Genomic DNA, 24,940 nt, shown 5'->3' with positions numbered 1-24,940 from the left:
AGAGCAACAAGGTGATTCATGTGGCAGTGTTCGTAAAACCTGAAAATTAAATGAACACTCGTGATTTTACAGTGCAATGTTTGCAGCACAGCCAACCTGAAACCTGTCACTTCTCTCTTTCTCAACCATCTCTTTTATCCTATACCTCCTTTCCTGAAATCAGGAAGTTAGCTCATGTCGCTCACCTCCGCCTCCACACTTTTCGCTTCTCCCTGTCTCTTCCTCTGTTCCTCTGTTCGACTTTTGTTTTTACCCTGATGACTGCACAGATACTTCCACTTTTTGCCCTCCACTGCTATCTGAATGTTTAGGTTTTGTATACCTCGATCATTTTTTATTGACACAAATTCATACAGTATATCTGTCAAAAGAACACAGAAAAGCTTGAGGGTTTTTTCCCCCATTGTGATCCTTTGAGTGTATATGTGTTAACCTCTTAACCTCTTGAACGCCAGCATCCATATTCTGGCGTGAACAATAGCCAGCAGAAATTTGGTGTTGATGGGAAAATGTACAGAGACTCAGAGTGTTCAACAGTGTAACTCCTAGTCCTTTGTTTGATAGTAACATTTCAAATATGAATGATGTCTTTTGGTATAGGAGCTGGTATAGGAAGCTGAGAGGGGTGGCTTCGGGGGAGCACCTGTAACCCTGAACATTTGTATTCTTATCTCCAAAGCCACCTCTGCACCTTTTGTCATTTCTATCATCTTTCCTATTTCCAAATTTTCAAAAAAAGAAAGGAATAATAATAATTATAATTAAAGCCTTGCTCAAGGACACTTCGACATTAACTCTGGGGGTTTGAACTGGCAACCTTGCGGTTACCATCCGGCCACTCTGCCCCTGAGCCACTGCCGCCCCCATTCACATTCACATAATGTCCATTTTATTTGCCGTTAGGAACCCGTTGCATGCCCGTGCTATGTTGCCCCATGCAGGGTTCGAACCCAAGGCGTGTGCTCTAACTGCTACACTAGGGCGACCATTAGTTTAATCTACAAAACAATATACTGTATGTAGTAGGGGCCGCGGGTCCCTAGCTGCTTCTTCTATATCACCCAAAGGATCCATGGCCTGAAAAACGTTGAAAACCCCTTGTCTTGAGGGTTTAAGTGGTTAAAGCTGCAATCCGTAATGTCCTAACTGGGCTTTGAACCCTGCAGTCGCCTGTGAGCGCTATTTCTACTGTTGAACTATAACAGAGGGCATGTTTGCAACGTCGCAATGCAGGCTTGTACTGTAGATCGGCTATTTTATCTATTTTTTTAATAAAGTATTCTTGAACATTAGAAAATGATTATAACAATAATGATGATGATGATGATAATAATAATAATTATAATAATATCTGGTTAAAGGGCAATTAGTCATATATAGTACATAATAGAGAAGCACTGTGCAGCTGAGATGTTGGTGCTGTATATACAGTACGACGTACTGTAGAAAGGCAGGGGGAAGTCAATAATGATGCATAATGATCAGTGATAGAGTAACAGATAAACGGGGAACTGTATCACTTCTGCACTACAGTCAAAAGCACACTCAATAACGCAATACATTCTATTCTATTACTGTAAATAGTAGTGTTTTTTTCCCTTTTGTGAGAAACCACCACTATTCGAGACCACAGTATATTATAAGAGTATTCAAATAAGTGATTTATCTATACATTATACTGCTAAAGATGACAAGGAGTAGGAAGGACAATGAAGGCCAGGAGAAAAGTGATGTTCATTTTAGATAAAGCACATGATATACCTGCTTTCTCTTCAGTTTTGAAATTAAGTAAATAAATAACAAATTGGTCAGAAATAAAGTAATGCCACATGTACTCCTGGAGATAGGAGTACCAACTCATATTAACTTGCAGAACACATTTACAATTATGTTTAGCTTTTGTACTCACTCTGATAAAGCACTGGAATAGTGCTTTAATAGAAGATGCCCAGGCTGTGCATGTTACATTAAATAACCATTTGTGCAGAGAGAAATTTTACATTTTGCCTGCTATTCTCCCATTTCCATGAGATTTGAAGCAGCTTTGCACAACCCATACATAGCAGATATACAAGCCCATGATGAGCTTGTATATCTGTTATTTACTGAGCACAACAACACCGGCACACTAAAGTATAACTGAGGCTTTTGTGCGCCAAGAAGACCCCAGCAGCGCATTCCTGTATTCCACCACAACCTAGGCACTTAACAGAAGCCCCTCCTTATCCTTATGCCAATCAATGCCATGCAAGTGTGTGTGTGTGTGTGTGTGTGTGTGTGTGTGTGTGTGTGTGTGTGTGTGTGTGTGTGTGTGTGTGTGTGTGTGTGTGTGTGTGTGTGTGTGTGTGTGTGTGTGTGTGTGTGTGTGTGTGTGTGTGTGTGTGTGTGTGTGTTTGTTTGTCTGTGAGTGTAACCTACCAGTTCAATGTGGCACAGTGTATTGTCTGTGATGCTGTGCGTGCTGCAGCTGTGTGCCTGTCTCAGCGTTCTGGCTCCTGTGTTGGCCGTGCACCTCTCCTGACAATGAGCCGTCTGTCTGCGGAGAGCATTTGAAGTGACTTAAGAAAGAGAACAGGAACAATCACTTTGTTCTCATTTTTCAGATGAGTACCTTCGGAGAGAAGGAAGGAAGGGAGGGGAGAGGAAGTCAACAAGCCTATGTGCCTTCCTGCAGAAAAATAAGGAAACACTAGATACACATCTACATTTCTCTATGAAAAAGGGATTTACACATGCTTTGGGAAGAACTAGAGATAGTGAACAATCATCCAGAAGAGCCACACTGCTTGAATATTTGCTGCAATTTATGTATTTATGGAGGATGTGTTTTGGACCATGATAACCAATTGGCATGCAAGCTTTTGTCTTTTTTTATGCTCAGAACATTTTTAACAGTTAGACTACTACAAACTCATTTGACATTCCAAATGAGGAAAAACAACAATGTAACGGAAATGTGAAAGAATGTCAAGTCATTAAATATGGTAAATATTATGTAGGATTCACATATTTCAAATCATTTTAGATCTGTCTAGGGCACCAGAGCAGAGTGACAGCCTGTACATGGACTTCCACTGCTTAGATGTAAGTGAGTTTTATCAAATTCCATAAGAGAGCACAGCAGATGATCTTAATGTAATGCATTCCCTTTATGAACAAAAACCTACAGTAGGCATCTCTTGACTACAGATGCAAAACTTAATCAAACAAATGTATGTAACATCTTGTAAAAAATAATGTAATATAAATTGATTTATTATTATTTTAAATACAATAAATTGGTTAACTAATTGACTAAATTGATTATAAAATATCAATTAGAATTATTTCACTTTGATTCGTTTATGTACCAAACAAATCTCTCTTCTCAATTCAATTAGGATCTGATAGAATAATCGCTAAGAAAACAATATGCAGCCCTACTGTAGTGTGTTATTATTTCATGTGGATGACAGATGCTAACTACAGAACATTTCACACTAACATGACACATGCCATGTGTGAACACAGCCACCGGGGGGCAAGAAAGGGCTTCTTTCCCCCACATGCTTCACCTGACACTGTAAGAAAGAAATCACACCTGTGTGAACTGAGTGGTGCAACTCCCCCCCCCTCCTCTCCTCTCTCTCTCTCTCTCTCTCTCTCTCTCTCTCTCATTAGCAGGCAACAGTGCAGCACTACTACTATCTCTCTCTCTCTCTCTGTTTCTGGCAAACAGCGCCCCCACTGGTACTCAGTCATACTCGTGCTCATTAATACATACATACATAGGTGAACACATAGGTGTACACGGACATTGCTGTTCCTTGGAGTGGTTGCACCACTCAAAAACAAGAATAACCATGTGTTCACAGACAGGAGGTAAAAAGATGACTATAGTAAAACATTTAAAAGGTGCTCACACGGATTAAACAGGATCAAGACATAGAAAAACAACAGACACGATCTGGACACTCACTGGACTGGAGTAAAAAAGAGGAATAGCCTTTATTCACTTCAAATATTACTTTTTCATCCTGTATCCTGTATGAGTTATCTCTCCTGATTGGATGAAATTGGTATCCCGACCTGAAAATGTATTTTCTGTTTACTAAAGAGCGCTGGAGAGGCTGAGAGACTCCTTTTATTGAATGAACAGTCTATTGCAATGACTACTAGCTTTGAAGAAAAATAAATCACTTGCAGCACCTTTAACTTAAATACAGAAGTTATCTAAAGAACATATCATCAGATACATTTTTGTCTTTCATCAAATCAGATGACGTAGCCTATTGTAAAGCCCAATTCATATACTATTCATGCTTTGGCGTGCGACACCGCCGTGCGGTGGAGCATAAATTATGCCTAAAGGTAGCGGAAGCTTCAGTAATTGAGCTCATCTCATTGAAACAATGAAGCGGTCTCTTCTAGACTGTGGCTAATCCTTATCTCTGTTAATTGGCTTGTTACGTCAATTAACCTAAGACCTGGACAAGATGTGTGTATCAATCCCTGTGAGTAATTAGATTCTTTATTAATACGTAAGACACTCACACCACCATGACGAACACAGGTGTGTGCGTGTGTGGATGTGGCAATGAGTTGCTTGAACATAAGGTTCTGTTTACAAAATGAATATCCATTCTCTACTAAGCCGAGCTCTGACATGAATGAATGCATTTTATTTATATAGCACCTTTCCAAACATAAAGTTACAAAGTGCTTTACAGAAACAACAATCAAAAACAACATCAAGAACATCAGAAATAACAAAGCATAGAATCACATAAAAAAACTACATACACATATATATATACATATACATACACATAGGCCTACATACATATACACACATACTATGTGTGTATATGTTTTTTATATGTATAGGTTTTACATATATTATATGTAAAACTGAATTAGGAAAAGCATTTGACATACAGGTGTGATGTGTCGTCTCACACACACACACACACACACACACACACACACACACACACACACCCTCACACACACACACACACACACACACACACACACACACACACACACACACACACACACACACATTTGAATTATTTTATTTGGATCTGCACAAGAGGCGTAATACAATAGACCCAAACACTGATCAGAATTAGGTTACGGTCCAACCAGATACTGCTGCACATGCTTAACACACAGAGGGAAAATAAAAGATATATATAGCATAGATTACATACTATTACTTGACACTACTAGACAGGATGTTTGTTTTGGGTTTTTTAAGCCACCTAGGGATAAATTAACGCCTTCTCCAGATAGACAGACTGCCCATAGTAGCTGAGACAGAACATTATTTAGCCAGCTTTTTTGCATTTGTTTTTTGCAATCCACGCAATTGCAGACCCCTGAGCACAAGTTTATGGACATGGCCCAGACTTCCAAATACAAGGACAATAAGTTGACAGTTATATCCCAAGGCCATAATACGTTCCACAAGAAGCTGATATTTCATAAGTTTGGATGTAAAACAAGTGTCCATATACATATCACACACACAGTATGTTCAATACCCGGCTGGCACCCCTTGGGTTTGTGTTGAAGTGTCTTTGAGCAAGCTTCTCCGCCGTTGCTGTTTGAGTGTGTGTGTGTGTGTGTGTGTGTGTGTGTGTGTGTGTGTGTGTGTGTGTGTGTGTGTGTGTGTGTGTGTGTGTGTGTGTGTGTGTGTGTGTGTGTGTGTGTGTGTGTGTGTGTGTGTGTGTGTGTGTGTGTGTGTGTGTGTGTGTGGCCATGCACTGTACCTTATCACAATACCACCCAGCACTGACCCCATCGTTGTCATGTCCGATAGTGACTCTGCTGAGAGGGCTGAGGAGGGCAGCGAGCTCAACGCTTTTGGTTTTTATCATTTATCCAGCAAAAAGTGCTTTTACAGCCTTTCTTCCTACACACCGCTTCTCATTACCTTGCCACTGTTCTTCGTACCCTTGGAGTGTGTGAATGGGTGAATGTAATGCACATTGTAAAGTACTTTGGATGAACGTACAGCGCTATATAAATGCACCATTTTATCAATAGCATACTGCCACCGTCTCCGGCCCTACTGCATAATCCAGTGGACTATGTTTCGGAACCATATCATGCCCCCATTGTCTCAAATTCACCTTTGACCTTCTGTCCTTCTCTCCTCTATAACATGCATGGTCACGGACCACAAGACCTTCGCTAATGATTCGCAATACCAAGATCCTAAGCAGGCTGCAGCACTGTCTAGGCCTCTGACCCCCCCCGCACAAAGGCCATCCTCATTAATGGAGCTGGCAATCACTAAAATAGCTTCATTAATGATCGCTAAGTGACTCTTTAGCGTTCCGTGTCACTTCTCAAAAGAAGTATATAAAGGATGTCCAGAACAGAGGAGTGGACAAAGCATCTTGGAGCGCTCTGAAACACTTTTGAACTGTACTGAGCATCAAGGGAACACGCAACAAGTGAGTATGCTGTGGTTTTTGCAGGTATCTGGTTATTATTAAGCGTTCTATAATATGTTGTCTGTCCTCCGGGTACTTTCAGTTTTTGTCAGGGTTCAATTTGCTGGGGTGGTCATTCTCTGGTCATTCATTTTATCGCTGGTAGGGATATGTTTTAATCCCTGCTTCTGGCCAGGCTGAATTAAATACATGCATTTCCTTTTAGGACATTTGACAGTCTGATATGCTTGATATTTATGTTTGCTAATTTAACAATTTAATTACACATTTAACCCTGGCGTCTCCATTTTCTAATTGTAATTTAAAAGAAACCCAAATTCAGAGCTACAATCTCACAAAGTGCTGCGATGTGATTGCGATGCTATACTTTCTCTATATGATGAATGGTCTTTTTTTAAACAACTCAAACCATGGTTTTGCTCTCTGTGTTCATCTCCTAAACATATAGAGATGACTGGTGCGGCTGTGTCTATGTGCCTACTCTTCCTCCTGTCGCTGTGCTCAGCCTGCTACATCTCCAACTGCCCTATTGGAGGGAAAAGATCCATCATGGACGCCCCACAGCGAAAGGTGAGCTGCCATCAACAATCTCTAATTTAATATCGTCTCGGTCGGGTGGAAACCTCATACGTCCAAAACTGTTACTTTACAGGATTAAAATTCCAAAACGTCAAAAGTAGCAGATCTACAAGCTTTGCGCCTTTTTTAGAGCTTGTCGAACTTTTTTTAAGATTTGTTTTTGGGCTTTTATGCGTTCATTTGTAGGACAGTTAGACTGACAAGAAATGGGGGGAGAGATGGGTAGTGACACGCAGCAAAGGTTGTGGGGATCAGGATTCGAACCCGCAACATGCTAGGTGCCCAGACTGTTACGCCATCGGCCCAGGCCATGATCTGCTGCTACTTTTTTTTTTTTTTTAAGATATTTTTTGCGGCTTACGCCTTTATTGATTTTTTTTTAAGGGATAGAAAGTAGGCTGACAGGAAACGGGAGAGAGATGGGGGGATGACATGCGGTAGGGGCCGTGTCGGGTCCGGGAGTCGAACCCGCGGCACACCGCGACTGGATCACCAGTCCGGTGCCCAGACCGTTACGCTACGGCCTGGGCCTCTGCTGCTACTTTTGATAAAGGATATAAGAGGTTTCTGTCCTACAGCAACGATATCCCAAAGTAAATGATGGTGTTATTTGTGGGGTAGCAGTGGCTCAGGAGGTAGAGAGGGCGGCTGGGAGCTGGAGGGTTTCTTATGGTGTTATTTGTGTGGTGGCACTGTGGCAGTGGCTCAGGAGGTAGAGACTAGAGAGGGCGGGTCAGATATCGTGGGTCAGATATCGTCGTTGAGCAAGACACTGAGCCCCAGCTGATGAGCAGGTTGGCAGTGCCTTCCTTGTGAATGTACAGCATGTAATGCAATGCATTGTATTTTTCATGAAGACTCGAACAAGTGTTACAAATACACTGTAAATTTGGATAACCATGGCAGTGTTGATTTTGACAGCACATTTTGATTTAGTTTTAGTCAAGTCTTTTGAACAAAATGTAATTTAGTATAGTCATATTTTAGTCATCTGAAAGGTTGATTTTGTTTCGTCGACTAAAATGTATTTTGGCTGGCCTTGATTGCGTGCTGAAAATGTTCACTTGGATCTAGTGTCACACACAGCCCTGGGCTCAAGGTTTAGCAGGAGCATTTTCCCTGCGGCTGTCAGAGCCCTGAATACAGACGTGGAAAAAACTAAACAAAGGGGAAAATGAACTGTCATTCATCTATAAATAACCATGCTTGTTTTTCTCATGCTTACCTGCACTTCTAGTACATAATAATATGCCCCCCCCCCCCCCCCCCCCCCAATTCTACACATTTTCCATGGAACATTCTGCTGCTAGAGGATTAGTGTTTTACCTGTACCTTTTAAACCTTATTTTTTATTTGCACCTCATGTAATAATATTATTTTATTTCATTTCATGCCAGTACTATTCCTTTTCATTATGTTTTTGTTAACGCAGTCTTGTACAACATGCCACACCAGCATTTCACGAAATGAAAAAGAAAAAAAAGAATCTGAAATGTTTTTTGTCACTTGAAAGAGCGTAAAATCTTTGAACAAACAGATGAAAGAGTAGAGTAAATAAAACCTGTCAGACCTGGAGAAATGTGCCAGCAAACATTTGCAGCGGGAAAATCAATAATGTAAATATTCTTATATTACCTGTGTCCTGGAATATCACATTTAAATCTGGCAATTACATCATTATAGATTTTTGCAGCTATACAAGCAGCTATACACGCAGATATACATGCTCATTGCTCACAATACATCACTTCGTGGTGCGCTGCAAGCTTGTACATCTGCCTATTTTTGGAATGAGAACTCCTGATTTAAAAGGCATTTGTAGAATCTGCCTCGCAGGTCTTAATGGGTTAAACAGCTATTCCCTGTCTCCATCTCTAGTGCATGTCATGTGGCCCTGGCGACAGGGGTCGCTGCTTTGGCCCCAGTATCTGTTGTGGGGATGGACTGGGCTGTTTGCTGGGCTCCCCTGAGACAGCCAGCTGTTTAGAGGAGAATTACCTGCTCACTCCCTGCCAGACAGGAGGGAAACCCTGTGGATCTGAGGGGGGACGCTGTGCTGCCTCAGGACTCTGCTGTGATACAGGTAAGGGAAATGTCTTCAAGGATCACAGTCATCATTTTGGAACCAGAGAAGCTAAACCGTCTAGACTCAGTCAAGAAAAGATTAAATAAATTATAGTATTAGTGAAATTATGAACATAATGATTATAATAAGTCCTAAGACATTTGATTGAAACCCGATTGTGAGATGTGAATTTTTCGCACAATGTTCGTCCCCCAGAATAGGGACACTGGGGTTCAGGTGATTAATCAATTAACCACATAAAGCCGATCATTCTGCGAAAATAGCAATCTAACTGTAGGCTATATAGGTTTTAAGTGGTTAAAAAGTCGATCAACAGAATCTAGCAAGTTCACGTGCAGCTAACCATTAAAATAGTCTTAAAATCAGACTTCAAACCCATGTCTCAGAAATGCAGAGGAAGGGGTTGAAAGTTGAAACATATCAATTTCAAGTGCTGCTGATAACTTTGTGTGCTGTTTTTTAGTTTACAAGCTCACAACGACGCGTCGTGACGCGTGAGCTTGTAGATTTTCACATTTGTTGCTTATATTATTTGACAATTTGGCCAATATTTGACCAGTTTTAAATAAATAAATGTCTTTCTTTCTCTTTTCTTTCTTTCTTTTGTATTAAAAAAGTCTTAAAATCTTTAAATTGTCACTTCACTGTCTTCTGGGGACCCCCCAAAATCATGTGACAATATATAATTTTGATAATTCACTCTAAACAATCCTGTTCTAGAGAGCTGCAGCACAGACCCCAGCTGTCTAAGTGAGGAAGAAGGTGACGATCAAACCGACCAATATGAAGACACTAGTGACATCATCCTGAGGCTCCTGCGCTTGGCTAGCCGCACCGCTCCTCATCGAATCCACCAATGAGCTACCTCCGCGAACAGCTAGGGGTCCATGGGAGATTGTTCAGGTGTAGCGACGGAATGGTTGTAATTCATCCCAACCATTCCCTTATTCTTTGTGTCTCTTTTCTTTTCTCACCTGGCAACCTCACCAAATAGGACCCCGAGTTCAGTCTGTGTAGAGTGCCTTTGTTATAGTAATATATTTTTATTGTATAGAAATAGTGATGAATACCAACAAAGGTGTGTGTCGTATTGATATCTGTATGTGGGAATAAAAGCTTGAGAGAGTTCAGTATATAAAATGCAGCATTCTTTTTCTCCAGGGGTTCCCGAACCTTTTCAGCCTGAGACCCAGAAGAGAAATGTGGTGTCTCCCCAGGACCCAAATGTACAGAAATACATTATGAATGAATCACTTCAAAAATAGTGAAAATAACAATCTAGATTGTAGAAGATCATGTAATAGTCGGGTGGCATAGCTGAACAGCGACAGAGCTTGCCTGGGGAACAGCAGTCCCCAGTTGTCCCAACTTCAAGTACGATTCCAAGCCTGACCAGCAATGTGTCAAATACTGACTGGTCAAAGTGTCCTTGATCAAGGCACCTAGCTGCTCTGCACCTTTTAAATGTGAGCATTGATCAGCTAGTTTGAGCTGAAACCGAATTTCCTGTGCGGGACAGCAGGATCAAGTAGGTCAATGTGAGGTGTTTGAAGTATATAAATGTATTTAATTTCTGAAACTCTTTTGAAAATAATATCATTTTTCTGAAATTCTTCTGAAAACATTTTCTTTTTTTTTTAACTCGTGACCCATGAAAATGGATTCACGATGGGTCGCCACTCACCACCTATGTTTGGGAAATACTGCTATAACAGCTGGGCAGCATGCAACTGTAGAACTTCAACTCTACTTCAAAGCTATAAAACTTGTAAATCATGTTTTATATCAAAACAACGCTATGTGAAACCTAGCATATGGCTGTAAGTTGTATGTGAAATATCATGTGAAACTGTGGGAAAGTTAATGGTAGTGTCTTGTGCAGTAAAATGGTCTATCACACATTATGACTCTGTTCTTTTTGACGTTTACAGTGAGAGTCATAACAAATATTTCAATGTGTATTATGTTGATCCTTGAGCAGCTTTCTCCAGATTGAATACTTTATTAGTCAGAAATGTAAACAGCATGTGTTACAGTAAGACATTATTACTTTAGATAGGACATACTTTTCATACTCGGCTCACTACATCCCATAGCCTGGAGTTTTGATCGTTCTGTCCTTAGTTAACGTCAGTCAGTCAGTAACACGAGAACTGATTAGCCTGGCCCAGTCAGAGCCAAAACACTGTACCAACCAAAGCCTTATCAGATCGTAGTATGAGAACCCGACACGATTGGTTCGTTGTATCACCATTGCAACAGTTATCGTTGTTATCATAAGCAGCAGTCACCTTTGAACCATGCCCCCCTAGTTGGTCACTCCCAACCTGTCACAGGTTTAACTGTCTTGTGATAAGCCATAAGCCTCTTGTCATTGATGAATGAAATGTTTTGTAATCAAAACACACTAAAACACAAAAAACATTAAAAGAATATATGTATAGTATATATGGTCAGATATACTGTATAGCACTGTATCAATATTATTGAAGACATATTGGGAGCTTAATATTCTGCATTGATTGTAGTATTATGTGCATGACTTTGCAAGCTGCAAGTAGATTGTTTTCTTCTTTCCCCCCCCAGGAGGCTTATCACAGTGACATTCACTTTAGGTGCAGTATCATCACCTGAGTTGCAGTCCATGATGTCAGCAAAGTTTCAGAGAGTTGCTCCTCCTTATCGTGACTGCTCTGGTTACTAGAAAGGGGACATTTCTTTAGGTAAGAGTTTCCTTTTATAGGTGACCCTTTTTACAAATCCTGGCTTGACATGGCGCAAGCACTGCAAAGTAAGTTAAACGTTTTCAGAAAGGCCGTATAGATACACAGCTGTTCCATATAGTTTAAAGGGGTGGGGAGAGAGAGAGATGGGGAGTGACACGCAGCAAAGGTCGTCGGGAGTCAAACCCGCAATACTGGAGGGCTGTCAGGTGGCATTGTGCCCATCCCCAGACTACTATGCCAGCCCTGATCTGCCCTGGTTAACAAAAGGTTCAATAAAACTCGGCTCTCTTCTGTTCTCGAACTCAAGCAGTTCTTATCGGTTCACATACAGCACACAAAGATAAAACTGATTCTGTGCTGTGCTACCGAACAAACAGCAGAGGGTGCTGTTTTTTTTTTTTTTTTTTGCAGATGGGTTCCCAGATTGATCTAAACTGAATTTTCCTTAAGTACCGGGAGATAGTTGCATTTTTGGTTTAATTGATTTGACACAAGCTGTAAAACAGTATATTGAGTTTTTTTTAATACAAAATATAAGGATGATCCAAAGGTATATCAGAACTCTTATAGAACAGCTCAAATGTCCACGACCCACGAAGTTAAGTTTATTCATAGCTTGTGATGACTATTTGAACCCCAACACACCCTAACCCTGGGGGGGAACATTTGCCAAAATAGCAGATCTGCAAATTCACAACGCATTACCTTGCCACCTGTTGTGAGCTTGTAGATCGGCTATTTTGGGATTCGGTGCAGAGTGAAAAAGGAGTGTACCAAATACCAATTGCAGTTGCAAATCATCACACAAGAGGAAGGACAGAGCAGATGAAAATAGAAAGAGGAAGGAGGAAAGGAAGTTTGAGAAAGAGAAAAGAGCATATGGCGAGAGGCCAAGGTCACCGAAGGGAGGGAGGAGGGAAGAGGATGAAGGAAGGAAAGGACAATACATGAAGCTTTAGTTACTGTAACTGACTTCTAGTCTGCAGCCTGAAAACTATCCTCACACAACAGTCTGCTGCTTTGGTGCTACAAATATCTATTACTATTTCATCACTTATAACCACTGAGCCACTAGCAGATGAAAATAAGCTGGAACGTGTTGTAAGCTTTTGATAAAGTTGAAGTCTGTCTGTCTTTACCATAGCGGTGACTGGTGTGTCCGGGGATAGTCAGTCGAAGCTTCGAAACATTTTATACATATTTATCTTTTTAGAACTTTTAATTCAGTGCAGGCCTTAGCTGAAACCTTGCCCAAAAATGGAGATGACTACTGGTTCCCAAACCCAAAATGTTCCCGACCCACTGTTTAGGAAACAGTGACCATGATTGCATAGACTGGTATCCAAGTACTTTGTGTCTATTACACCCCTGCAATAAATGATCTGAGCAACACTGGGTAAACGGGATAATATGTGCACTTACATTAATGGGTAATGGCTTCAGGATTGTTGAAAGGGTTCCAGTGGGTTCCCAGCAAAATAAGGAATAGTTTGACCCTATTTTATATTTTTTATCTACAAGCTCATTATGGAATAATTTATTAAAAAATTAATAACAGATGTTCTCTTATGGTTATGGGTGTCCCTGGCACATATGGGGATCCGTGGCCAAATTATCAATTTGGGGGTTGACATGAAAATGTTTCAGAACTACTGACTTAGAATTTTTTTTGAATATTATATATTATATAATGAATGTCTACAGACACTGTCACATGACATTACTTTTAGGACGGTAACCTTCTATGATGTTCTTTTTATCCATATTATCTATGCACCATATACCCTCTTTAGTCCTTATCTTTGAGCTCTGCTAGATGTGGGCTGGCCCAGCCTTAATTGGACACAGCTGTGGTTAATAATTGCAGAGGTGGGAGGAAAGAGTATAAAGTGGGCTGATAACCAGACTATCCTACCTTGCTTGCTCATCAGTCAACCAGCTCCACCATGTCTTTCTCTGGAAAATACCAGCTGGAGTCTCAGGAGAACTTTGAGCCTTTCATGAAGGCCATTGGTAAGACTTGAAATGTTGTGATGTTCTGTTTGGAAATTGTATTGCATTGCTTGGCTACATAATGGACAGATTGATATAGCAGTGAACTGTTGAGACTTGGTCAAATTACTTTAAAGCTACATGTTTCTTCAAGACTAGAAAAGGAATGTGGTTGCATTTATGTCCTTTTGGCACTTCTAAAGGAAATTGTTTATGGCTATTATCAGTGATTATCAGTATCTTATCAGAGCAAATTGGTGCCTTAGGCAAGATTTTCCTTACTACTGGGCTAAACCAAAAAATGGTGCAGTCAAAGGGGTGTGTAGTGAACCCCCAAACTTAGATTTGTAAACTTAAAATTTCAGGGAGCTTTTTCAATTACATCAAAATATGTATAATTTGTATATGAGTTAGAACGAATAAATAAAATGCATGCTGCTAGTGGGCATCCCTCCCCTCATGGTGCACTAGGTTATCTGCATGATGGCTGGGCTGGCTCTGTATTATAGTGCAGCTGATTGTTGACTCATACATTGATGTATAAAGGCAACGGGATGATGCACAATATGAATGAGTTCTGAAACCTAAACCTCCTTTCCCAGGTCTCCCTGATGAACTCATCCAGAAGGGCAAAGATGTGAAGAGCATTTCTGAGATTGAGGAGACCGGTGACAACTTTAAAGTAACAGTTACTACTGGTTCAAAGGTCCTTGTTAACAACTTCACCATTGGACAGGAGGCTGAGCTGGAGACCATCACAGGAGAGAAGTGCAAGGTAATGCGCAACATTTCGCCTGAATTTGTAGAGCCACTCAAGTTTGGTAGTAAAGTAAAGGCTGCATGTCGTCCTATGCGAAACAAGAACATTGGTATTCAGACTCCTTGGCACAAATGGATTACAGCATGGTTTATGCATTTGACTTATGGTCTACTGGCTTTTGTCTCTAAGGGTGTCGTTATGCGTGAGGGCAACAAGCTGAAGGTTACCCTGAAAGGAATTGACTCCGTCACAGAACTGGTGGATGAGAACACGATTGCCCATGTGAGTAATGGCAGGAGGGTTAATTTAACCCATAAGACCTGAAGATGATTCTACAATTGCCTTCAGCTTTCCAGATTTGTGTCAACACAAACATGACTTTTGGCTTGTGCTTGGCTGAGCAAAGTACATTTTATTGAAGCTAAAAGTGAGGATGCAAATTGTGATTGGCTGGTGTGATTTATGATAAGAGTGCCCCTCACTTCACACTGGTGTGATTCTTATTTTTTTTCAAAAATGGCAGATGTACAAGTTGGCAAACTCAAATGTTTTTTTTTTTTTTTTTATCATTTGTATGCGTTTCCTCAAATGACGTCTGTCACTTCTTCCTTTTCAGATTATGACACTGGCTGGCATTGTATACAAGAGGATAAGCAAGCGAATGTAAACCTCCACTACTTGGATAATAAAAGTTGTAAAGGCAGAACTTTGATTCTTTTATTCGGGGGGGGGGGGGGGGGGGGGGTATAATATGCTTTCAAAGGTAGAGGCAGACCTGTGCTGTAAAGAGCCAAGTGTTATACTGGAGCCATGTAAACAAAAGTGGATTCTACTTATAAAGCACTCTAAATGTGCTGCTATATTCATGGTTGTAAAAGAACTGCACTCAAGGTTGTGTTAGCCCTTTTATTTAATCAAATGTTTACAAAAACAAAACATCCTTATAACTTGGTATTCTCCAGGGGAAGCTACTGGGATTTCTTCTAGTTGGCAGTATAGGGGCTGAGGGACTCAACTCAACTGGTTGCTCAACTGGTGACTCAATGACCACGTGTGGTGGTAAATGCAGAATCTGCTTAGCCACTAGATGCACACCCCCAAATGGGATTGTAATACTATGTTGTTGGATTTCTTTCCTTCCTGCGATGAAAGAGGTTCTTAATATTGTCTTCCACAGTAGGTTCGTTCATCATGGACATTGGTCTGTTCGCTAGAGCTTTCTCTCTCATCTGGAAGTACATGTACTCGTTCTGATGGAACATCCTTATCTCCATCTCTGTCTGTTGGCGTATTTGCTATGGGTGGGGAGGGAGAAGAGGCCAGAGATTAGTGTCAGTCACCACAGTGGAAAAGATGTCCACTGTACTGTATAGTACTACAGTGAAACTTTACAATGTTGTCTTGTGGCTAGTTGGCTACTGTCCTGCCACTTCAACCGATGCTAATGTGAACTTTTGGAAACTGACTGTTTTTCTGCTGCCCTGGTCCCAACAAACCTAATGAGGGGCATTGCTTGCTTAACCCCTATTATGGTAAAAGCATACTCAAATGTGGGCATGTTGTGAGCTTATAGATGGCTGGTAACTTTAAGTAATCTCTCTGTATTCATTGGGGGGGAAAATAACCTTACAAGACACCAGACTATTCCTCCCCATCAAATCAAACGCTACTTGTACCATGATCTGGTGTGGGAAATAAAATGTCTACTGGCTTTGCATACTGCACAGTAATTTTTATTTTCTTGCACAGCGTGTCATGTATTCTTGCAGAGTATCTAAAAGATGTCTACTGTGAGACAATGAATGGTAAAGGACCTTCAAACATGAATATTTGTCAGGCAGAGCCCCATAGTTTTGTGTTAATGTTTCATGAGAAAAAAAATGCTAGATCTTTTAAAAATAGATCTACAAGCTCAGGTTGTAGATCGTCTATTTTCAAATGGCTAATATACTGATATAAATATAGGGTTAAAGTGGTTAAAGGGACACTTCACCCTTTTTGCTAAAAAATATGTTAATGACATTTAGGAGCATTAGAACACTTTCCTGGGGTTCTTTATGTGTGTAATATGGTTTTAGATATTTTAGATTGTATCGGTGAGCCCAGTGTCTCTGATGTCATGGACACTGGGATCACTTACTTCCTAGTTCCTGGACTACATGTGTACTCAGTAAGACAGACCTCTCCTATCCACAAGGAGGAGCAGTGCACCAAAGTATTTTGGGAATTGTAGTCCAGGAAGGAAGGGAGACCATTGTCCATGACATCAGAGACACTGGGCTCACTGCTACAATCTAAAATATCTAAAACCACATATTACACACATAAAGATATTTTTTTGCAAAAAGGGTGGAGTGTCCCTTTAAGCTTTTAGTTTTTGCTGGCGACCCCCTACCACCTTCGAGGCCTAGTGCTTACCTCCAGGTCCTTTGTGATGGGATGTGTGGGACCATGGCTGACCAACAGAATCTGGAAGGCCTTGCAGATCAACCCATGGCCAACTTCTATGCGCCCGGCCTGCCAGTGGGCCACGCCTGCCCGCATGGCAGCCATACCCATGGCTGCGTTGTTGGGGGGATACAGTTTCCTGTGGGAAGGGTTCAAATTAAGCCATGTGCACAAATGCTTGCTACCACCAGTATTTAAAAAAATATCTATTTCTGGCTTCTAGATTACATTTTGTCATGTGATTAACAATAATGCTTTGTGCAGCAGATCCCTTATCCAGAAGGTGGAAAAAGTTTCCTGTTCCATGGCAGATTTGAACTGTTTCCAGTTCAACGCTGCTGCCGAGCCAATCAAATGAAACTATATGAGAAACTGATCGACATGGAACATGACATGTTTATGCCACCTTCTGGAAATGGGAACTACAGTTGTGCCCTATTGTATTCTTTATCGTACTCACAAGTATCCTTCCACCATTCTGCGTGAATATTCCGCGGCGTCGTTGTTGAACTGCAGGTATGCCTGCACTTCACTGTACGTGGCCCAGATTCTCAGTAAGTAGATGTGAGTGTTCGCCAAAATTGGCTCCACCTTCTCCATGCAGTCGCTGCATATCCTCACCACCTGAGAAAGAGATGGTAGAAACGGAGTGCAAAGTGGGATAGATCAGCTGATGAGCAAAAAGCAAGTGTTCCTTGTCTTCATTTGAACTTGAGGGGGTTCAAGGGTATCCCAAGCTACAGTAAATGATTGAAAATTAGGATCTGAATGGAACCTATAGATGGTTACTCTGAGCGTGTACATATGGCACCAAACTGGTTACATTTGTACACGCTCGGTTAAATGAAAACTGAATTTGTTGCATTGTAGATTGGGATCCGTGAGCTAAAATATCGCACATCAAACTAGGGGCCCTTGATATTAAAATGGTTGCGAATCACTGATCTAAGGGAATCCATGCATATCTATGAATGTAAGCTCTACAGTACCTGATGGTATTCACCATCTAAACGAGCCTTTTCCATCTTCTGCATCATCTTATAGCAATACTCTGTTGCTTCCTTCACTTGTTCTTCGGTTATCTGAATATGGGGAAATATAATCTTTGAATGAAGGCATGAAAAGATTTGCGACAAGACAAAACCACTTTATATACTACATTGTATGGAGTACTGACAATAGCAGATCTATAAGCTCAAAATAAATCACATAGTGACGCGATGTTTGTAGATCGGTTATTTTGAGTTTGGCTGATTAAGTAGTTTACTGGATCCATATTGACAATATGCTATAGCGAAAAGTATCTTTTCATTATAGGTGACAACACCATTATATTCGCAGTTCACACTGAAATACACCATGAAAATATGGACTATGGAATATCTGAATAATTAGCTTTGTCATTCAAACATGATTTCAAAGGCTTTATCTTGAAGACTTGACTGACTAAAGAACCCAGTGTCCCAGCCCAGGCTAATGGCATCTCAATGCTCTTTCACTTATCAGTGTATCCTTTTAATCAGTAGCACTTTAACCCTGGAGTCCTTAGACAAGACATTGCAGGCTACATAAAACAAACCCCTAATAACAAAGAATGTTTCAAGACTTTGAAACTTTACAAAAATAGCAAAGCTAATGCACAACATCTAGGCCTATACAAGATCTAATCTACAGCTCATAACATGCTGCGATGTGTTGTGAGCTTGCCTTGTAGATCGGGTATATTTTGATAGCCAAAGTATAAAATAGGGCTTAAGTGGTTAACTGTTCTTTTCTTACCAAAGACAATTATAAAACATGTAATTTAATGTATCCATGTTTATGTAATTGTTAGAAAATGGAAAACAAACAGGTGGTCATTAACAACCCTCCCCCCTTGAATGAGTTGACCCTAAAGCTGTTGACAATCCCTGGTACATACTAATAATAACTCTAGACATAGAATACATACCCCTCTCTCTGTCACTCACTCAAACACACACACACACACGCTCGCACGCACATGCACACACACAATGGACTGGATAATTGTGTTGACAGAACTGTAATGCCTTCTATTTCAAACAGTACGGTCATGAAAGGTCATAAGGTAAGACACGTCAAGGCATTATGTAACAGACTAACAGTACATCATGCACTGATTAGTCTCACTGCAGCCTGCTGATTAGATACATGGCTAACGTCTGTGGTGCATCTCTTTAAAAGTGGTTAAGGACATGAAGTGGCCAACCATAGTGATGCCTGGACTTTTTCTCTGGCAAAACCAAGACATGCTGAAGACATATGCGTTATCATTTAGATACTTTAGCTATGCGGCAATTATTTATTTTGGTACCATAATAGAATTTAGTCTCATGACTTGGCAGTATCTTGATGATTATTCTATTGTAGGCTACTACGCACCTTGGTGAATTGAATTGTATCATGAATTTATCAAATAAAAATACCATATTTGTTGATACCATATTTATAACTGAAGAGGATTTTATAGCCAAGTTTTATGTCCTGGCCCAAAGGGGAGAGATTACACCTGGAACTTGAACCCTGGCTTCCAAAAACAAAACTGAATTACAGTTGGGATTATGAGCTGCAGACTCATTGTCAACCAGTAGGTGTCGTCCTACCTGAACAGACTAGAGTCTAAAGTTCTGAATGGAAGAGCAGGAAAGACTTGATTCGGTCTGGTTTATTAACCAGGCTAGGAAAGACTACCTCCAACCACTGATGGAACAAGTACTCACATGTTTTGCTTAAGTAAAAGTATCAATAAAAAAATAGAAACTACTCATTATGCATAAGGTGCTGAAATGTATATAAAAAAAGAAAAGCAATGTGTTGTGAGCTTGTAAATCTGCTATTTTCAAATTGCCAATGGTCTGAAGTGGTTTGTAATCAAATCTAGTACAAAGTAACTAGTTTTCGAATAATTATAGTGGCGTAAAAGTACAATATTTGCCATTGAGATATAGAGGAGTAGAAGTATGAAAGTAAAAATACCTCAAAATTGTACCTATTACAGTACTTGAGTAAATGTACTTAGTTGCGTTCCACCACTGCCTATAGAACCATATTGCAGATGTACTAGTTATATTGTATTAAAATAAGATTGGTTAGACTTGTGGGTGGCTGGCTGGCTGGCTGGGTGGGTGCGTCTGAGCATGAAAACAGCACGGTTGTTTTTCACCACCTGTGCGCAACCTAACCTAACCACACGTACACACACGCACATATTAACTGTATGATTTCGGGTGTGCCAGTACAGTACAGTGACAGTACAATAGAGGGTACAGTAGAGGGACCCCCACATGGTAACTGTCATTTGTTTCGGACGCGGGCGGCTTGCCGGAATCGGGCCGGCACCCTGGGTGCGTTCCTGTGGGTCTGGAACTCAGACCCACAGGACCCCCCCCCCCCCCACACACACACACACACGGAGTTGCAACACTCACTTCACACGGGTGTGATTTTTTTTAAATCACCAATAGTCTTAGCACAAACCTTTTCTTCTCCTTCCACTGGTACCTTTCCTGCAAGCTTTAAATCGTCTTTTAAGTGGTCCTTGCATGCCTGACACGTGCAGTCAAAGAAGTACTGCGCCTTCAGTTGCCTTTGACGGTCCTCTGTCAAGTTCAGGAAGTCCACATAGGCCACCGTCAGCTCCTCTCCCTCTGGGATCCTACCCAGGGCCCGCAGCTCAATCCTGGGGAAGGGGTCAACATTTAGGAATTGCCTTGTTTAGTTTTCATGATCCGACAAATCTTTTCTTCTTGGTACAACGAAGTAGAAAGGCTTCACACTCAACACTCTGTGTAGCATCAGATGATATAGTGCAGAGAGGCACAGACAAACAAGACAGTCACGAAAGACCAAACATGAAAAGAAAGTTGATAGAGTGGAAGAGAGCCATGAAAAATAAGCAGGGACAGCTAATGCTACAAAAGGCCATCTAGATTATTATCCCTCTGTGTGATGCTAAATTAGATAGGGCAAAGGTTAGAGCATTCAAATTGCAAGCTATACAGTGATGCATTCATAGAGCATCAGGGCATCAAGTCAAACCTACCACTATTTTATTTTTACACAAGTGATGGAAAGGAAAGGGGTTATTATGTAGTTAGATGTTTTATGTGAGGGATTGTGATCCAAATGGGAATGAATGTTTTGATGGATTATTAATTATACATATAAACGGGGCCAAAGTGGAGGAGGTGTAGTCAACGCACCTCCGTTGAGAGTGAAACATAGTATTCAGAGCTGATTGACTGAAAGACAAAGCAGGGAGCAGTTTACACCAAACACAACATGACTGCACATGGACACAACATATTCACACACTATGAACACACTATACGGAATATGTATACAAGCCACACACACACACACACACACACACACACACACACACACACATGCTCACACATAGACACTGCAAAAGGATCTGCATTTGAGAAAAGATACTACATAATATCATAATAAATATTTTTATACTTCTATCTATAAACAATTTTAACAGCCAAAACTTACTGGCTGACTTTGAACCAAAAATATATATGAAGCTATTAGCTCCAGCAGAAAGTCTTGATTAGAGCAGATAATGGTTATTGCTGAATATGCTGCTCAACAGAAGTCAAAGGTGTTTGTACATACTTGCCGTGGTTGAGGATGACAGTGCAGTTGGGACAGCAGTCGTGGTTGACGAGACACAGGTTAGGGAACAGACCCACGCCTACTGCATTAAGACCCCGCTGGTCACTCACACCGAAGCCATTACATGCGACCTGAGGGACAAAGCAGAGGGATTATAGATAACTGCACAGTAAAATACTCTGTTTAACTCAGAGAGCGTGAATATCTAATCAATTGGACCTGTAACGCTGTAAGTTCCATTTGGTTACATCTTGTACACGCTGTACTTGAGTACACTCTCAGACTGAGTTGCAAATGGATAAATTAAGACTGAGGATTTTGCTGTGCCCTGATATAAAATAGGGATGCCAGGTTTAAAGTAATTTATGATCATTTCATCCAACTGCTTTATACAGATGAATGCATGCATTCAAAATAATAAGTAATCAGTGATAATTAATTGTGACGGTACTATAGGTGTGACACAAAGATGACAGCTAGATAGATAGATAGATAGATAGATAGATAGATAGATAGATAGATAGATAGATAGATAGATAGATAGATAGATAGATAGATAGATAGATAGATAGATAGATAGATAGATAGATAGTGAATAACGAACCACTCCTAGGAGGTGTGAGACTTCATTGGTATTGTGCTGCTTGGAGTTGCGCGGCCAGTAGTCCAGGAAGTTGTGGATGTCTACCCTGAGCTCCTTATGGTCGTCCTCAGGCATGTTGGACACGTGGTCCTCCAAGTCATCCAGTGTTGTCATCTGTGTGTCAGACACCACGCTGCCTTCCTTGTCCAGACGCCAGAAGATGCGAGCCACCATGCTGGGCACAATTAAAGGAAGAAAAAAATTAAAGATGCATCACCTCATAGGGCAGGCCTATACAGCACTTCATGCAGGGGCTCATGATTAATGATAGGTGTAACATTACAGGGTAACGTAGCTACTCTCTCACACATTGATTTCAGAAACGTCTGTTATTTTTGAGGGGCGCTTTGATTTACATACATTAGGCTAACCACTTCAGCCCTATTTAAACTTTGGCTATTTGAAAAGATTCAAAAATACATTTCGATAACTTCTGCATAATGTATTCATAAGGTGATAATGCATGAATCCATGCATCTGAGTCCTCCACACAGTCACTTTTTGCTCAGGCCCTGCATGCTGCTTACCGGATGCTCTCATTGGGCACCTTGCCGTACGTCTTAATTGCGCCACATTCGTTCTTGTGTTCGTCCCAGGCGGCACGCTGGCAGGTACGGTCACAGTACTGGGCAAATTTACACTGACCACATCGCTGGAGCTTGGGCTGACTGCGGAAACAGCTGTGGCAGATGCGGCTTGCTAGGCTACAGAGGGGGGGAGGAAAGAAAGAAGCAATAAGAATAGGCATATTTCAAAAAGTGAAGCAAACGGTTGAGTGATGGAAGGATTAGAGGGGTAGCTAAAGTAAGTAAAGACATGATGCTCATGGTCCCATGTTGTATTCTATAAATAGACACACAGGCAGAGCCAATTCAACTCTTATCAAGGTGCGAATGACATATATGACCAACTTGTGACACCTCTATCCTCCCATCCCCCAAGGACAAAATGCATTCTCCTTTCAAAACACTGATCAATCTGTAATCTGCAATCTGCAATTGATGTGTTCTGTGCCCTTGCCAAAAGAGGTGTACTTTAACTTCATACAATTATTATAATAAAAACTATGTAGTTATTCCAAATAGAGGGGAAAAACAGTAATCAGTAAAAAAGGGTTTCTGCACAGATTTAATTAGAAGAAAAGACCAGCTGTCTTTGCTGCTGACAATGGCAGCAAAGACAGCTGGAATACTATTTTTCTAAATAAAGTGTGTCAGGATAGTGAGTGTGTGGCAATTCGCATAATGTACAATCAAGTCATGTATAGACATTAATTTGTTATACATATTTAATTATGTATTTGATGTATTACCACTCTGGATGAAGAGAGATGCGTCTGCTAAATGCCTAAATTGTAAATTGTAATTTAAACCAAAACACCTTTTTATAACAGGGAATAATTTGAAACAGGGTCCATAACCTAATGAAAGTGAATGGCTGTCTGTGGCAAGCTTGAAACCCTCTGGACACACACAAATGTTTAGGTAATGCATGAACTGCAGGAACAAATCTCAGAGATATACCTCAGTTCAAGAAGCATGGTGTGTGTGTGTGTGTGTGTGTGGGTGTGTGTGTGTGTGTGTGTGTGTGTGTGTGTGTGTGTGTGTGTGTGTGTGTGTGTGTGTGTGTGTGTGTGTGTGTGTGTGTGTGTGTGTGTGTGTGTGTGTGTGTGTGTGTGTGTGTGTGTGTGTGTGTGTGTGTGTGTGTGTGTGTGTGTGTGCGTGCGTGCGTGATTGACTGGATCCCTATAGAAACCAATCCTTTAAATGAGATTGAATCACAGTTTGAAAATAGTTTTATAAAATGATTAACTGCACTACCCTTGGCTTGTTAAGCATATATTTTATGGAAAGAAGTGATCAAACACACAACCACAACTCAGCTACCATTGTTAAACCTGAACACATGACTGAAGACGAGCAAACACGTGCACACAAGCCATGTACTGTACCTGTCGAATACCACAGCAGCAAAGCTGGGCTCTGAGAAAATAACATCTCCAGCCCAAAACTCCTTGGTGTTCTTCAGACCTCTCCCTTTTCCAGGTGAGTCAAATACCTCCACGTTCTCCATGATAGCTGTGCTGCTGGTTCCAGAGAGATGTTTGTCAGGCCAACAGATGAGAGTAGAAGAGCGTCAGAGACAGGGTTGAGAGGCTATACTACTGTTCAGGGGTTGGTTAAAGTTGAGGTCCTCCTACAATCTATGTCCTCTTATCCTCCAGCATGACAACTGCACATTCCAAACCAAATGTCTTAAAATAGCCCATCACCCCGTGAAGGGTGCCAAGTGACAGAAAGGGGATGAGGTGACATTTGCATTGCGAATGAGAAACAAATTGTCTTGAATAGAGGGGTCATAATTGTCTTTCGCCTCTATTCAACTGCCAATCGAAGGACCCCTCTGTGATTCAACAACTATTTCAGACATCTTAGTGAATATAAAATTAACAAACAGAACTTCCTCACCCCTATCGTGAGTTGGTAGGTGCGAGGTCCTGTGGGGTATTTTTGTGCCTCAGCTGTCACAGGGGTCGGCCATGGTGACGTTAGACAGCTGCTGGTAGCTTGACAGAGACAGGGCCACTCCCATCTGTCACTCCATTCACTTCTG

At 41.0% G+C, this 24,940-nt stretch overlaps 4 protein-coding genes across 6 annotated transcripts in view; 2 read left to right on the top strand and 2 right to left on the bottom strand.

Moving 5' to 3' along the window:
* The window catches only part of znf366 (zinc finger protein 366), a gene marked incomplete at its 3' end in the record, with an annotated part of 10,150 nt that extends 7,623 nt beyond the window's left edge, over positions 1 to 2,527 (bottom strand). The window contains exon 1 of the mRNA XM_083783347.1: positions 2,419 to 2,527. The remainder of the gene's footprint in view (positions 1 to 2,418) is intronic.
* A 4,369-nt stretch (positions 2,528 to 6,896) lies between these two features.
* LOC310872222 (isotocin-neurophysin IT 1-like) lies at positions 6,897 to 9,971 on the top strand (the record flags this gene model as incomplete). Its single annotated transcript, XM_083783974.1, has 3 exons — positions 6,897 to 7,016; positions 8,904 to 9,108; positions 9,832 to 9,971. The coding sequence occupies 3 exons, from the start codon at positions 6,897 to 6,899 to the stop codon at positions 9,969 to 9,971; spliced, it is 465 nt and encodes a 154-aa protein (XP_083640100.1).
* A 3,801-nt stretch (positions 9,972 to 13,772) lies between these two features.
* On the top strand, positions 13,773 to 15,335 carry LOC310872202 (fatty acid-binding protein, liver-type-like). Of its 2 annotated transcripts, XR_014570355.1 has the most exons (4): positions 13,773 to 13,850; positions 14,432 to 14,604; positions 14,779 to 15,016; positions 15,206 to 15,223. XR_014570355.1 is itself a non-coding variant. In XM_083783946.1 (3 exons), exons 1-3 carry the CDS (start codon positions 13,784 to 13,786, stop codon positions 14,911 to 14,913), a joined length of 375 nt encoding a protein of 124 aa, XP_083640072.1. In that variant the 5' UTR covers positions 13,773 to 13,783; the 3' UTR covers positions 14,914 to 15,335. The 2 variants fall into 2 exon arrangements, 1 of the variants encoding a protein (XP_083640072.1); XM_083783946.1 differs by having other exon boundaries at positions 14,779 to 15,335.
* Positions 15,336 to 15,481: 146 nt separating this feature from the next.
* Positions 15,482 to 24,515, bottom strand: smyd1b (SET and MYND domain containing 1b). Of its 2 annotated transcripts, XM_083783943.1 has the most exons (10): positions 24,279 to 24,515; positions 22,855 to 23,031; positions 22,289 to 22,502; positions 21,685 to 21,815; positions 21,261 to 21,299; positions 20,536 to 20,737; positions 18,027 to 18,119; positions 17,498 to 17,661; positions 17,008 to 17,176; positions 15,482 to 15,884 (listed from the first exon to the last, which is right to left on the bottom strand). In XM_083783943.1, the coding sequence occupies exons 1-10, from the start codon at positions 24,398 to 24,400 to the stop codon at positions 15,705 to 15,707; spliced, it is 1,491 nt and encodes a 496-aa protein (XP_083640069.1). In that variant the 5' UTR covers positions 24,401 to 24,515; the 3' UTR covers positions 15,482 to 15,704. The 2 variants fall into 2 exon arrangements, with proteins under 2 accessions (XP_083640069.1, XP_083640070.1); XM_083783944.1 differs by lacking the exon at positions 21,261 to 21,299 and having other exon boundaries at positions 24,279 to 24,514.
* Positions 24,516 to 24,940: the final 425 nt, after the last annotated feature.

Source organism: Protomyctophum parallelum, assembly GCF_964188405.1.
Source record: "Protomyctophum parallelum genome assembly, chromosome: 15".
Lineage (NCBI taxonomy): Eukaryota > Metazoa > Chordata > Actinopteri > Myctophiformes > Myctophidae > Protomyctophum > Protomyctophum parallelum.
This window is presented reverse-complemented; position numbering and strand designations above follow the sequence as displayed.